Genomic DNA, 15,077 nt, shown 5'->3' with positions numbered 1-15,077 from the left:
AGGGAGATCTGAGATTTTAATTTCTTTACAGATTGTTTGTTCTAGGTCTAACCAGGTGTTGTCTGAGGGGGTGGGGTGTAGCCATTTGTGGATGAAGTGGAGCTGGTTGGCCAGGGCATAGTGCTGGAAGAGTGGGGCCTCTAGTCCTCCCATTGCTTTTGGTTTTTGGAGAGTGGTGAGTTTGATCCTTGGGGTCTTATCTTTCCAGTAGAATTTAGTGATTAATGAATCGAGAGACTTAAACCAGAGGGTGGTGGGCTGGGTTGGAATCATAGAGAATAGATAGTTTATTTTGGGCAGTATTGTCATTTTGATTACTGAGATTCTGCCCATGATGGATAATGGGAGGTTCTTCCAGCGTTGAAGGTCATCATCTATTGAAGTGAGTAGAGGGGAATAATTTAGGCTAAATAAGTCTGACAGCCTGGGGGAGACTAAGTAAGTGATATAGTTAGTGCAGAGTAGGTGAAGAGTTGGCTGTCACATCCCAGCTGTTGGGATGTAATGGGAGAACTGCAGATTTATTCCAATTGATTGAGTATTCAGAAATTTTAGAGAATGTGTCAATGAGTTTGATGGTTTCTTCTACTGATGTTGTGGGGTCTTGAAGAAAGAGAAGAATGTCGTCAGCATAAAGGCTGATTTTGTGATGCATATATGGAGTCTGGACACCTTTGATGAGGGGGTTCTGACGGATGGCAGCTGCTAGGGGTTCAATGAAGATTGTAAATAGTGAGGGGGAGAGTGGGCACCCCTGTCTAGTTCCCCGGTGAAGAGTGAAACTTTGTGATGTTAGTCCATTGGTGATTACTGTGGCTGAAGGAGAGGTGTATAGAAGTTTAATCCAGTTAATGAACGACTCCCCGAAGCCAAACCTCCCTAATGTGGAAAACAGGAAATTCCAGTTCACCCTATCAAATGCTTTTTCTGCGTCCAGAGTTGCTATGATGGTATTATCTTGAAAATTTGTGGAGTGATACATTATATTTAACAGTCTGCGGGTGTTGGTGGATGAAATTCTACCTTTAATGAAGCCTGTTTGGTCTGGGTGGATAATGGATGGGGTGACCTCTGCTAATCTGTGTGCTAGCATTTTTGCGATTATCTTATTGTCCACATTGAGGAGAGAGTTTGGTCGGTAGCTGGATGGCAATGTTGGGTCCTTATTGGGCTTGAGGAGCAGTGAAATTGAGGCTGTGGTGGAACTAGTTGGAAGACGTCCTTTCTGTTTTGATTCATTAATCATTCTGATGAAAAGTGGAGCTAAGATGGTCCAAAATTGTTTGTAGAACTCAGCAGGAAAGCCATCCGGACCTGGTGCTTTATTATCGGGCATCTGTTTCAGGGCATCAAACAGTTCTTGTTGAGTTATAGGTGATTCCAGGTTTTTTATTTCGGTCTCATTGAGTTGTGGTAATTTGATGCTGTTTAGGAAAGAGTCTATGAATTCCTGGTTGGGGTTTATTTCTGAAGAATATAGTTTATTGTAAAACTGGTAAAAAACATGATTTATTTCTTCAGGTGAGCTGGTTAGCTTCCCTGCTGAGTTCTTTATGACCAGGATTGTTGAAGTATTTACCTGATTTATTGCTATGGTGGAAGTTTTCCTGCCTTAGACGGTGAATCATAAATTGAGTGTGTTTATTGAGTATTTCATTGAGTTTGAATTTATGTTTCCTAAGTTTTGCCTGTGTTTCTTCAGTTGGGTTGCTTGCATTGGTTTCTTCTAACTGTTTAATTTTATTGTTGAGTTCTACTTCCTGTTCTTTTTCCTTCTTTTTTTTGTATACTGAATATGAGATGATTCTTCCTCTGAGTACTGCTTTTCCTGTTTCCCACAGAAGGGAAGGAGATGATTCAGGGGAGCCGTTCATTTCTAGAAAGAATGCCCACTCTCTCCCAACAAAACTGATGTAATTTGCGTCTTGTAAGAGGGATGTATTAAAACGCCATTTGCTAATTGGTCGCTGTTGGTTCGTTATGTTCCATTTAATTGTAAGTGGGGCATGATCGCTAATGACTATGGGATGAATTGTTGAATCAGAGATATTTTTCATTATAGAGTTGCTGGTTAGAAAATAATCAATACGGGAATAGGAGTGGTGGACCGGAGAGAAAAAAAGAGTAGCATTTGGAGTCTGGGTGCTGAAGCCACCAACAATCGCCAAGGCCAGAATCGCTCATGAACTGTTTTATTGTTTTTGTGGATTGCCAGATTCGTTTGCTTTTAGAGTGATCAGATCTGTCAATTGTGGGGTCTAACACTGTATTAAAGTCGCCTGCAATTATGATGGGACAGCCAGATGGAGTTGAGATGGAGGTGAAGAGGTTCTGAAAGAAAACTGGGTTGTCTGTATTAGGGCCATAAACATTAACAATTGTTACAGGGGTATTGTGAATTGAGATGTTTATGATGACAAAACGTCCTTCTGGGTCTGTGATGGTGGCGTTATGGATGAATGAGATTCTTTTGTTAATCAGAATGCAAACTCCCCTTTGTTTTGTATTGTAATGAGATGAGAAAATGTGATTGAATTGTCTTGATTTGATGCGGGTGTAGTCTAATTCTGAGAGATGAGTTTCTTGTAGGAGACATATGTCTGCTTTTAAACTATCCAAATTATTTAAGATTTTGAGCCTCTTTGCCTGAGATCCAATCCCACGGATGTTCCAGGTCAGGAATGTAAGTGGTACCATGTTGTGATTGTACAGTTATGAAAATGTTTGATAAGATGGGTATTGTGTGTGTGAGAGTGTGTGCAGGTGTCAGTTAGATAGGAGAGGGGGAAGGGGGGGTGGAGGAATAGGTATGTAATGTGGTGTGCGAATGAGATGTAAAGGGTAGGGGCTGAGAAGAATATAGAGCATAAAGAGGTAGGAATTTGGTTCTGGAGTGGTGACAGCATGAAAATTTCCTGTTTAGCATTGAGAACATACAGATCATAATTTGACTTTAGCCTATAGACATAATAAACAAAAACAGACAGGACACACAAGCAAACATGTATAGACAAAACACCATGAATAACATTAAACATTGAGAGCGCAAAAGAGAATGGGTGGGTAGGGGGAGCAAAAGGAGTGAAACATAAGAAGTAATACTTTAAAATCAATTCTGTAACTGACTGGAAGCCAGTGTAAGGACCTTAAGACTGGAGTAATATGCTCGATTCTTTTTGTTTTTGTTAGAATTCTAGCAGCTGCGTTTTGTAGGCTATGCCTACATTTCCGTCAGTCTACAGTCTTTTAGCCCATCTTTACCATGATAACCCTTCCAAGATAGAACCCTTTCGACGCTCTACTTTGAGAGACCAACCACCACTCATGCCATCGATGTTGAATTTTGGGCGTCTGAAGGAAACTGATCAATCTGACCAACAATTAACATCGATTTGACACTCTTTTACTGTCCGGGTTTACAAATCATTCATTTAAAACATTTAAGTTGCACTATTTATTATTATAATCACAGCACGGCCTTACGTTATCATTACCATATCATTACATTATCGCAATTAATAAGTCATCATAATCATCATCGTCAGCATGGCATGTCACACATAGCCTACCTGCTCCACCACTGAGTTCTTATCATGTAGCCTCAACTAGGCTCCACCACCTGCTCACTGTCCCTCTGCTCTGCTTGCTTACATCCTCGTTCAAACTCAACGAACTTCAACATGTTGCCAGCCTACTTGCAATATTGTATTTTTGAAGCTTTTACATTGGTGTTACTTTTGCACTATTGTCACTACCAGCACCCGCCGCAATTTCGTGTAGGCAACTTCGATTAACTTTTGATGCGCTCACAAAATCCTGGCTCTGAGCTAAAATGCGAGGGGTGGGGCCTGACGTGAGCTGTTATTGGATCAGTCAAGTGTCAATATGGAAATGTAACCAATGGGCCGCTGGTTGTCCTTCCATAAATTATATATATAGCCTATTCTATCGGCCCAAAAGGTGCGTCGGCCCACCGGGATGCCAGATGGCCAGTCCGCCCATGACTGAGGGAGAGGGTGTTTTGGAATGGTATGAACCGAGACAACCGCAGGTGGGTAAGGGAATGCACCCAGTGCTGCCTCAATAGCAACGTGGAGGGGCCAAGGGCACTTGTGTTACAAGGGGTGGACCACGCCATATCACCCACAGGGCAATGGAGCCTGTGAGCGTATGAACCAGACCATCTTGGGGTTGCTCAACACCCTCAGCCAACGTGAACAGGGCCGATGGATGGAGCATCTACCGGAGCCGACGCATGCCTATAATAACACGCCCCACAGTGTTACTGGGTCGGCCCCTTCTTTGTCTTGTTTGGTAGGCATGCACGGCTGCCGGTGGACCAGCTGATGGGAGTACATCGATCAGGGTGGTGGGGTAACACCCTCGACTGTATCCATGAGCATCATGCCCGCCTAACCTCGGCATACCAGTTAGTGCGCCAGGGTACTCAACAGCGGCAACAACAGGATCAGCGGCATCAGAATTGGGCATAAAAAAAAAAAATTCTTGGGTTCCGGTTTCCGACCGACCCTGTCAATTTATGTGCGACCCAAATTTACTTTATGAGCTTGGGGAAGAAATAACACTAAATAGTCTAGGCTACATTAAATAAATCCACAAATAAAAGGCGAACTATAATTACATTAATTACCCCTTGCGTTATGTATAGGGATGAGCGTATTCTCTCTTTTACAAAGTAGCCTATGCACAGCTGTTCACGAAGACGATTGTTTTCGTCACTTACCAAGGCACTCGCAATTTTGTCCAAACACCGCAACTTTTTCGCAAATTTGACCAATCATCGTAGTTTCACCGTGAAATTTCACCTACCACAACAGTCCCTCGCGCAGAATATTGAGCCAGATGGCACACTTACTTCTGCACCTTCTGCATATGACACCAAAGACTGCCCTAACGTGTTCCTTCCTCTGCAGTTTTGATGACAATAAATAGAAGGCTAACGTTAATGATCTGCTTACTTGCATCTCTCAACCTGTTGTTGCTAACATACCTAGGCTATGAAAGAAAGTTAATTAAGGCCTACTTGGTTTACTGACATTTGAGTAGGCTATGCAACCCATTGGCAAACGTTTACCTAAGGCTATGTCCTTTTAGGTTATGTCATGTTTGCTAGCTTGTGGGCTTAGTTTGAGTAGTGCTACCAAAATCATAGAAATTAATAACATTGCAAGACATTATCGAGTTGTTTTTTTTAACATTTATTTTAACTAATGACATAGAAGACATTCCCAATTGCATTCACATATCGTAATGTACTATGCAAAAAGTGATTTACACTCGTAGCCGAACACAGTGAGATGCAAGCCTTCCAATCCACTCAGAAATGTAATTAGGCTACTCTCACGTCCTTAAAGGAGCAGACAGTCAATTAGACGTACACCACCAATGTAATGACATTAAACAGAAGTGTAGTCAAATAGTTTAAATCAATATGAAATTACTAGATACTTACTTGGCTATTAGTAATTATGCAGGCCACAGACTATGAATTATTAAAAAGATATGAACTTAATATGAATTACAAAATATATGAATGTATTGAAACATATGACATGATGCCATCTCTTTAGGTGACTGTCTTTTTTGGACAGTTCTACGAAAGGTTATACTGCTTTGTGAATTACCTCAGTCAAAGCATTTTCACAAATAAAGTAGGCCTACTTTGATTTTCTGTAATCCTTACTGTTTACCTTTTGATTATCCTTTTAGCATCAAGATTATCAGTGTGATTTTGGTCTTACTAACCTTAATTGCCCTAAATTAAAAAACAAAAATTCCCAACTATTTTTGCAATTTTCACTTCCTCCCGCAATTTCTCCACAAGAAACAGCTAAAAACACCGCAACTTCCATCCAGGCATTTTAGGTCGAAACAGTCTCAAAAAACCTCGTGAAATCCTGGAGGGACTGCTTTTCTACCTATCCCTTACTGCCACTGGGGAAAAAAATAAAAAAATATCCCCTACCGACCCATGGCCTCAACTGACAACCAACAGGAACCAAACCTTTTTTTTTTATGCCTTGGGGCCGGAGTGCCCTGCCGCTGCTTCCAGGAGAGCGGGTCTTGGTCCGGGATTTCCGCCGCCGTGGCCGGGGGAAACTAGGATACCACTGGGATCCTAGGCCCTATGTGGTGCTGAACCAACCCTCAGCAGACTGTCCGGTCTACACCCTGCACCCAGAAGGCCAGGAGGGGCCCACCCGCACTATCACCCGAAACCACCTGCGCGTTCAGCCTGCTGGATGGGAGGAGGACCAGAGTGGGACTCGTGGAGATGCAGGTGAGGTGGCAGGGGAGGGTAGAGCAGAGGGCCCAGAGCTGGGGTGGTGGCCGGTGGGTTTACCTGTCCAGGGAGTGGAGCCAGGGTCAGGGGGAACCACAGTGGTGGGAGATGGAATGGCCCCTGAGCTTGAGGAGGGGGCTCTGAGGAGGAGACAATCACTGTCCCTGGGGCCCGTCGATCACAGCGACCCAACTTGGGAGTTCGGCCAGCTAGGTACAGTGAGTGATGGTCGGGATGACATTGATTTAGTGGGGGGGAATGTCAGTCAGGAGGGGTTTATTGGCATAAATGTTGGGTTTTGGGGTTTCCAGGTGTAAATGTCTGAGATGTGGGTTGACAATGCTTATTTGTGTAAAATGAACAATTTTCTGTGATGGACGTTTTCCTGGTTTCTCATGAGGGAACACTGTGATTGGTGGATGGACTAATTGGACTGGGGTGTGTGAGGTTTTGTGATTGGGAGAATCGGGAGGTAAATCCTTTTTAGGAAATAGGAAAAGGGGAGGTTGTAGAAACAGCGGGGAACCCAGGGCTGGCCTGATGACGCGACCCTGAAGCAACACCTGATGCGAGATGGACTGCTGGCTGACGGATTGATTAAGAGGACGCAAACTACCGATCCAGTGAAGGAAAGTAATCACTGCTTATCTGTTCTCTTGCTGTGTGAGTGGGCCATCGGTCGTCTGTCCAAGTTTTAAGAACTGCTTTCTTTCCGAGGGATGCCGACTTCCTGAAGCTGTGCAGCCTGACCAAAGAGAGGAACTAGCTGATATGCGCGAACGTGCGTCTGCTAAAGGAAAGTAAAAACATTACCATTCTGTCTTAGTGTGGATGGGCCAGCTCGAGGGTTACGAAGTATTAAAACATTGTTATTCTCTCCCCGAGGGTGATTGGGAGATCGCGTCTGCCGACAAGGAAGCCTTACCTGTGCATTTAGGCAGCAGTCTGAGCGTACCACCCGGCGCATTGTGGGATTTGTTGCTTTCTTGGTCGGCGAGAAGGGTGCCGGTAATCCATCTTGCTCTGTTCTAGAATCTTTGGCTATGACCCTAGACCACGTTGTAGTTACACGCGCCTGTGTAGCCTATTGTTCTGTAATGTAGAAAGGGACAGCAGCAGGGAAAGGAGTCAGCGAGTGCATCAGGGCAAATAGGTAAGAGACAATAGCAAATGTTTCAACATTGTATAGGCTGCTACACAATAACACCGCTCTCTTCACACGCATCACGCAGGCACCAAGGGACAAAGGGGGTGCCAAAATGCAGCCAATAAATAGCTTTACTGCAAACTGCTTTTCTCTCTTCGAGAAATTAGATGATAGAGATAATGTTTACTATGTCAAAATGCGACAACTCCATGTTACATGCAAGGATGATAATGCAGCAGATCTAACTTGAATGTTAGTTAGGCTACTCTAATTAATTCGGAACGCATCTTGACTGTGCACCAGAGAGAGAGAGGCTGGCAGGTTCCAGGTGGCTTGTCATTGTTAATATCTCCTTTTTAATATAACAAACGTATAACTGCTTGTAACAACTTAATATTCACTAGTTCACATTCCGTAATTTGCAAACAGATACAGTATAATAGCATAATAGAAAAGCATGTTTGGCGAAGTCTCTGGCCAGGGTCCTGAAGTGATTTGCGGGATCGTGCAGGAGTCAACTGCGCAGGCAGGAGTCGTGCAGGATTCCGCCATACACCCCAAAAAATGTTTTAAAGATAAGGGACCCTATAGCCAGGACCACGCAAACAAATTCAACGGGAGAGCGCGAGGTGCGCTAATTCCCTCAGTTTAGAGAGACTTGATCTCACAGTAGAGTGATAGGCGTCGGAGGACCACGGGCCGAGAGTTTTGAGCGCTTCATCGGACAGGTCGTTATTTGCCGCGTTGGTGGCTGCACCATAAAATAATGAGTAGTAACGGCCTGCTGGGATTCCGATTTGCGTTAGAACAGCGTTGAGCTGTGTTTGAAACCAGAAGTGAGTAACAGAGCATCCGTAGTCCGGAGGGGGGATCTTTCCATGCGATGGAAAAAGTAATTAGCCAAGTTGTATAGGGCTGGAGGAGAGAGTAGATGTTGAAAATGACAGCCCAAACACGCGGTTGTGAAGTTCAACATCTAATGCACCCCAATGTTCAGTAGGCTAGTAAGGCCTACGCAATTAAAATAGGCTGCTGTAGCTAACTGTGGTAGCTACAACTGCAAGAGAAGTGATGAGCAGCAACACATTATTAAAGAGGATTCCGAGGAACAGAGCAGAGCTACACGCTGGTGCAGGTGCTCCCTTGGTCAGCTAGGGAAGGGCTTTAATATGCTGGCACTCTCTAAACACAGAGGAAGGCAAAAAAACTCCCAGACATTTAAAGGAGAAAAATTCCTTCCTTGCCCTCTTGGCAATAAGTGACAGAGCAACAGCTCCTGTGTATCAGCTGCCTTACAGCCAACACCGGCATTGAGTTAGGGTAAAGCGATGCTCCCTTAAATAGATTTTACCACATAGATTATATTGTATTACTATTTCATGTAGACATGGTCTCAGACAAGGCCGTAGTCATGATGTCAAACATTGGGGGGGACCAAATCTGTGATGGGGTCTGAGGAACCTCCAAACAGAATTTCAATACATTTCCTACCATGCAAAAGTATAAAATGTACTTTTGACGGACATAGGCATGGCATGGATGGATGGATGGATGGATTATAAACCCCTGGGCACAGATGCCCCCCCCCCCCTCCCCCCTCCAGATAGAGGGGTCCTAAGGCATTCTACCACGGAAGATTTGTTAAAAAAAAATGACCCTTTAAATGATGACTTCTGTCTATCACCGCATTGTTAACGTTTTTTTCCAACTCGTGTGCCATCGCTACATTTGATTCTTATGTTTTGCCTGCATGGATGCACGATTCAGTGCGCATCTAAATAATATGCAAGATGCAACAACCATTTCTAAGAGGCCTATAAAGAGGGTAATTCTTGGCATTAGTACTAGCATATGAATGCGTTATTTATGTTGTAAGACATGTAAAAGAAATGAATGACACAGGCTTGCACAAATTCATCATTTAAAATAAAACATTTCACTTTTCGAGAATAGGTTACAATATGGAAAATGTTTCAAAACTATGTTGGGAATTTAATTGATTAACACATCACATAAACTGTTATTGAGTGTTGTTGATAGCCTACACTGAACTTGTTCCCTCGGAACCAAATCTGACAGCAAGCAGCTTTGGAGTTTTGGAAGTAGGCCTAGGCTGCAGGCAGGCAGCTGGTGGATACATAACTGGTATGCGTAAGGTAATGTAAGGTAAAAGCAACGACCGAAATGCAGTGTTGAAACACGTGTATGAAATGTATTAAATATGCAAACACAGATCCGGTATAAACACTGACCCCCCCCCCCCCCCCCCCCGAAAAAAAATCTCCCGTTTTTGGAAAGCTAAATGTTGACAGGTATGATTGGGAGGGACACGTCCCCCTCAATGTCTATGGTGACTACGGCCCTGGTCTCAGATGGGTGGTGGCACCAATCCAGGGAAAGAGGAGTGAGGAAGAACCATAGACAGTAAAAGAAAGAACCAGGGACGCGGTCCCTGGCTGGGAAAAAACGTGGGTTCGAACGCAGTTCGCGCCGGCGGGAGATGATGGGGAAAGGGGAAAAGGTAGCAATGCGGTCGCTACGGGGGAAGGGGGAGGAGGTTGGGCAGCACCAGGCAAAGAGAAAAGTGGGGAGGGTAGTGGAAGGCAAGGTAGAGGGCTGCACGCGGGCAGCCATAAATTGCTGAGTTGAGTGAGCAGGGGGAAAAGCTGTTTAAGAATAGAGAATGAGGCCGCAGTAGCGGAAGGCAAGGTAGAGGGCTGCACGCGGGCTGCCATAACTTGCAGAGTTGAAAAACATGTTGCATGAACAGAGGGGGAGACGCCGGAGGAACGGAGCTCCGCGCTGGAGAAAATGTGAATCACTTTTCTGAGTAGATATAATTGCTTATTTTAACACATACAGATAAAAACACTAAAGATGGATCGTGAAAATTTGAAGACAAAAAAATCTTGTTCCTTAGACTCTATATTAGCAAAATATGCAAAAAAAATCAATTTTTACATGAAAATTGGGAGCCTATTTTCCAAACACAGCGTAGCCTACTGTACTAAGAGCGCCTCGGCAAGATGTCGCCCCTGGGTGACTGCCCATGTCTCAGAGTTTCTGTTAAATTCATCTGCAACCCCATTAGCACATTTTACGTATAGAAGATGATTGAAAAAAAATAAGCACACATAAAATGTGGCTTTGCATAACTGCACGTAATTAGCCTAATTACATGAGCAGCCGTAACGGATGCAAACACTTTTGGTCATCTTGCCACTGACCTTTCACAATCACATGATATCACGTGTCACATGGTTTACCTCCAGTATCTGAAAATAAACTTCATGATATAACGCTGGCAGAAATGTCAGGCTTTCATGCACCTGAGGCATTGCACTATTTGAAAAGTCAAGACAAGGAGTTGCCACTCTCGCCACTAGATGGCAGTACAGCACCAAGTCGAATGTGAAGGTCAGGACATTTCAATAGAAGAAGAAACAGAACGGACAGCAGTCAGTGTGAGGTATGTGGTCGTGACAATGTAGCAGTTTTGGTTGAATGTAAAAGGCTATTTTTGTCTCTATTTTGTTACAATGTCTTCAGTTGCGGCTGATGAATTGTCCGTGTTGTCAGCGATATATTGCGGCAAGGACGAGTTCGAATTGTTGGAAGAATCAGGTAGGCTAAATGAAGATCTCAACTCCAGACAAACTTTATACAAATAATTGAGTAGGCTAAATCATAGTTATTGTTAGGATGTTGTTGAGGAAATATCTTATTCTCATTTGTGTTTTTTTGTTTCGTTTGCAGCTGGTAAAGGATTTGTTTTCCGCATAAAACTTTCGGTGGAGGCAGTTACTTTAAGCATTATATTCCATCTGTCACCGGGGTATCCGCAGTGTCTTCCAGCTATCAGCGTTACCTCCGAAGGTTTGTCTCGACACCAGTGTCAGTCAGTAAAGGAAAATTTGAATGAGAAGGCGGTGGAATTACAGCCGGGGCCAATGATTCACCAACTACTGTCATGGTTTAAAGAGAACTCCTCAGGTCTTATCATGCCAACCATTGCACCAACACAAAAAGACGAGCAGGGCCCATGGGTTGCTCTGTTGCATCTGGACCACATGAGGGCAAAGACTAAATATGTGAGAATTATTGAAAAATTTACATCAGAGTTGGACCTGACTGGAAGACTCTTCATGGGTAGAGTGATACTAATAATGTTGCAAGGGACAAGAAAAAACATTAAGGTAAACAGGCAGCTGAAACTGATCTGAATATAGAGACCCATCTGAAAATACATTAATACATGTGTCATTGTTATTGTTGTTATTTATGTTTCAAATCAGAAATGTAATTTGAAATTATGCTAAATTTAATGTTTTATGATTCTCAATGTAGGAGTATCTACGTTTACAGAAAACAGTAAAAGTGGACATAGATTCATCTGGAAAAAAATGCAAGGAGAAAATGATGAGAGTTCTTTGCGAATCTCCTCTCTCAGCTGGCCACCAACAGTAAGTTTCTTAGTTACTAAATGTCACAAGCTTATGAGTGGTCCAACAGGTTTGGAAATATAGACCCTTTAAACTGCATAAACAAACATGTGTGTTCCTAAGGCATTTTCGATGGCACAGAAAACAACATTGAGCTAATGGCAACTTGGGGACAAACATGCAATTCTGGGGAAAGGGTTGCTCTAAAGGTTGCTTAATGAAATGCTGAAGTGTTCATTAAAGGAACAGGCCACCCAATGTCAGTAGTAATATATGTTCTTTTTTTTTTTTTTTTTTTTTTTATTTATTTATTTATTTTTTTATAATTATATTTATTTGATTTCATACATGTAACAGAAATTGCTTATACCAGTACAGACATATTAACTATTATCAATTTACAATCCTACTCAGGCATGGTATTCACATTCTGTTACTCATACACCCATGCACCTATATATACCTAGGACACCCATACCCTTTCATACTCCATACATACCTGCTGGATGCCCTAGCGCACACACACACACACACACACACACACACAGTAATATATGTTCTTACCTTAACTTTCACGAGTTGAGTCATACCTCTCCCGTGTCGGTACGTGCACTCAAACGCTCTGGTGCGCGGTGCGAATGTGTTAGCATGTTGCTATGCTAGCTGGCTCAGACATGCCATAGAGGGAGTAAGATAGCAGTAATCAAAAACATCCACGTTTTCCCTACTTAAATACAGTTGCACGAGTACTTGATAAAAATGTGTATGGTCACACAACATGAAACGTGGCGATTTTCCAAGCGAATAAACAGGGGAACTACAATGTGGCGCAATAGCACTTGGGAGTAGGCTACTTCAACCTAGCGTAGTAATATTAATTAACACCTAATTGTAGATCCTATCCACCACAGAGTTTAGAATCAATGCTTGATCGACCCCTCAGCCTCCCCCTCCCCTCTGAGCGAGAGAGAGAGGCACACACACTAGAGATGTGCGGATGGGCTATTATTTCAACCGTAACTGCATAGCAAAACTTATCATCCATATGCACCAAAGTTTTTTGACCAATTTTCAAAACCGCACCCGCCCGCCATCCGCTGGTTGTTTTAATGTATAGTGATGCCGCGCTGCTGACGTGAGGCTAGAAAGCTCTTGCCTTTTCTAGAAAGACTGATCCAATGCAGCAAATATATTAAAAGGCTAAAGTCCTACATTGGCTATCTCCAGAATATCAGCAGCAAACTCAGTCTCTTTCTCGCAAAACAGTCTCCAAATAAAACGCACATCGGCCTGTTGCCTACAATTTTATCATTGTAATAAAAAACGCAATTTGGCACATAATTTCAACATGCTGCTATCTGGCCTACTAATTAATGCCTATTGTACTTTATTTTTTGCAAAAAGAAAGATATCCTTAAAGGAGAATTCCAGTGTGATATTGACCTAAAGTGTGTTGAAACATGATACCGAGTGTGAACGTATGTCTCATAGCCCATCTCGGCTTGTCCCCTGCACTCCAAAATCTGGCGCTAGTTAGCCGATGCTACCAACAGCTTTTTCAATGGTGGTGCTTCGGCATCAGGCTAGCCATGCAAATAAATCACTGTTTTACACCATTTACGAGGCTCAATGTATCTCCACACTTCATTGGTAGACTTCCGAGGGCCCTGACATTTAAAACGAGACATTGAGAACTTTGAAAAAGCACTGGTAGTTTACTTACAAGACGATTTATACAGACAGTATCTTCACGAAGTTTAGCGTTTGCAGCCATCTTGAATTTAGTCACGATAAGTCGAGCGACGAGTAAGAATGAACAGGTATGATAAGGGATCAGATTCCAAAAATAATTCCGTGGAAATGCATGGATTCCAGTTATCATACCTGTTCATTTTTACTCGTCGCGCGACTCGTGACTAAATTCAAGATGGCTGCAAACTTCGTGAAGATACTGTCTGTATAAATCGTCTTGTAAGTAAACTACAATGTCTCGTTTTAAATGTCGGGGCCCTCGGAAGTGTGGAGATACATTGAGCCTCGTAAATGGTGTAAAACAGTGATTTATTTGCATGGCTAGCCTGATGCCGAAGCACCACCATTGAAAAAGCTGTTGGTAGCATCGGCTAACTAGCGCCAGATTTCGGAGTGCAGGGGACAAGCCGAGATGGGCTATGAGACATACGTTCACACTCGGTATCATGTTTAAACACACATTAGGTCAATATCACACCGGAATTCTCCTTTAAGGTAAGAACACATATTACTACTGACATTGGGTGGCGTGTTCCTTTAAGGTTCATAACAACTTGTTCCCTCTGTCATGTAGGTTATCTACATTTGATGTGATAGAATGTTCGACACATGAAGATCTCAAAATGGAATTCCAGGCAATCGGTTTCAGAGGGATGTACGAGGAGTTTGTACCCTCGTTGCTATAATTAAGTTATAACATGTTAAAATTACTGTTTTATGTCTGTGGGAGTTGCTGCTCCCTATGGTGCATATACTTTTTCTATTCATGGGTTTCATCAGGTCCCTTGCCACAGGTGTATAAAATCAAGCACCATGAAGCCTGCCTTCATAAACTATAAGCTGCATTCATAAAAAGATACTTGATTTTATACACCTGTGGCAAGGGAACTGATGACACACATGAATACTTTGTCTCTGTTTGGAGGAAAAGTGGATGTTTTGTACAAATTATTTTAATTTAGAAACACTGGTACAAATGTTTGTTAGGTTAAGTATTACTGCAATAACCTAACTACAATAAATGTATAAAGACTATAACACGTTATTCATGTGTTATTATATTCAATTGGCCAGGGTTAGACCAGAGGGTCACTACAAGGCGAGATTAGTGGGTTAGAGTGTCTCAAGCAGGTTTGCAATGGCATAAATGTGGCTCTCTGGAAACAAAGTGAGGGCAGCCTGTCCTCAAATGAAATCCTGTGTGAAGTTTCTCTGGGAATACTAAACTTCTCTGGTGTGTTTAGTTTGGTCCTTGGTTAAAATATAATGTACGTTGTTTTGGACAAAAGCGTCTGCTAATAATTTTCAACAAAAATATAAACAAATGCAACTTCTGCACAATCACTGATTGCATCTTTAAAGGAGAACTCTGGCGAATTTCAACATAGGACATCGATAAAGTAGACGATGCACTGACATTCCAGATACAACA

General features: G+C 42.7%; 1 protein-coding gene across 1 annotated transcript; it reads left to right on the top strand.

The window, feature by feature from the left end:
* Positions 1 to 10,882: 10,882 nt before the first annotated feature.
* rwdd3 (RWD domain containing 3) lies at positions 10,883 to 14,680 on the top strand. Its single transcript, XM_042056641.1, has 4 exons — positions 10,883 to 11,075; positions 11,208 to 11,647; positions 11,799 to 11,914; positions 14,220 to 14,680. The coding sequence occupies exons 1-4, from the start codon at positions 10,991 to 10,993 to the stop codon at positions 14,329 to 14,331; spliced, it is 753 nt and encodes a 250-aa protein (XP_041912575.1). The 5' UTR covers positions 10,883 to 10,990; the 3' UTR covers positions 14,332 to 14,680.
* The last annotated feature ends 397 nt before the right edge of the window (positions 14,681 to 15,077 follow it).

This window comes from Alosa sapidissima, chromosome 12, assembly GCF_018492685.1.
Source record: "Alosa sapidissima isolate fAloSap1 chromosome 12, fAloSap1.pri, whole genome shotgun sequence".
Taxonomy (NCBI): Eukaryota; Metazoa; Chordata; class Actinopteri; order Clupeiformes; family Clupeidae; genus Alosa; species Alosa sapidissima.
The sequence above is the reverse complement of the archived record's forward strand: the minus strand, read 5'-3'. Positions and strand labels throughout refer to the sequence as shown.

What these genes read in the sequence shown, in the direction of transcription:
- rwdd3 (XM_042056641.1), top strand. Translation starts at nt 10,991, where the DNA reads ATGTCTTCAGTTGCGGCTGATGAATTGTCCGTGTTGTCAGCGATATAT. An exon ending in GGACAAGAAAAAACATTAAG is followed by an intron (nt 11,648 to 11,798) that starts GTAAACAGGCAG and finishes TTCTCAATGTAG; the next exon opens with GAGTATCTACGTTTACAGAA. An exon ending in CTCTCAGCTGGCCACCAACA is followed by an intron (nt 11,915 to 14,219) that starts GTAAGTTTCTTA and finishes TCTGTCATGTAG; the next exon opens with GTTATCTACATTTGATGTGA.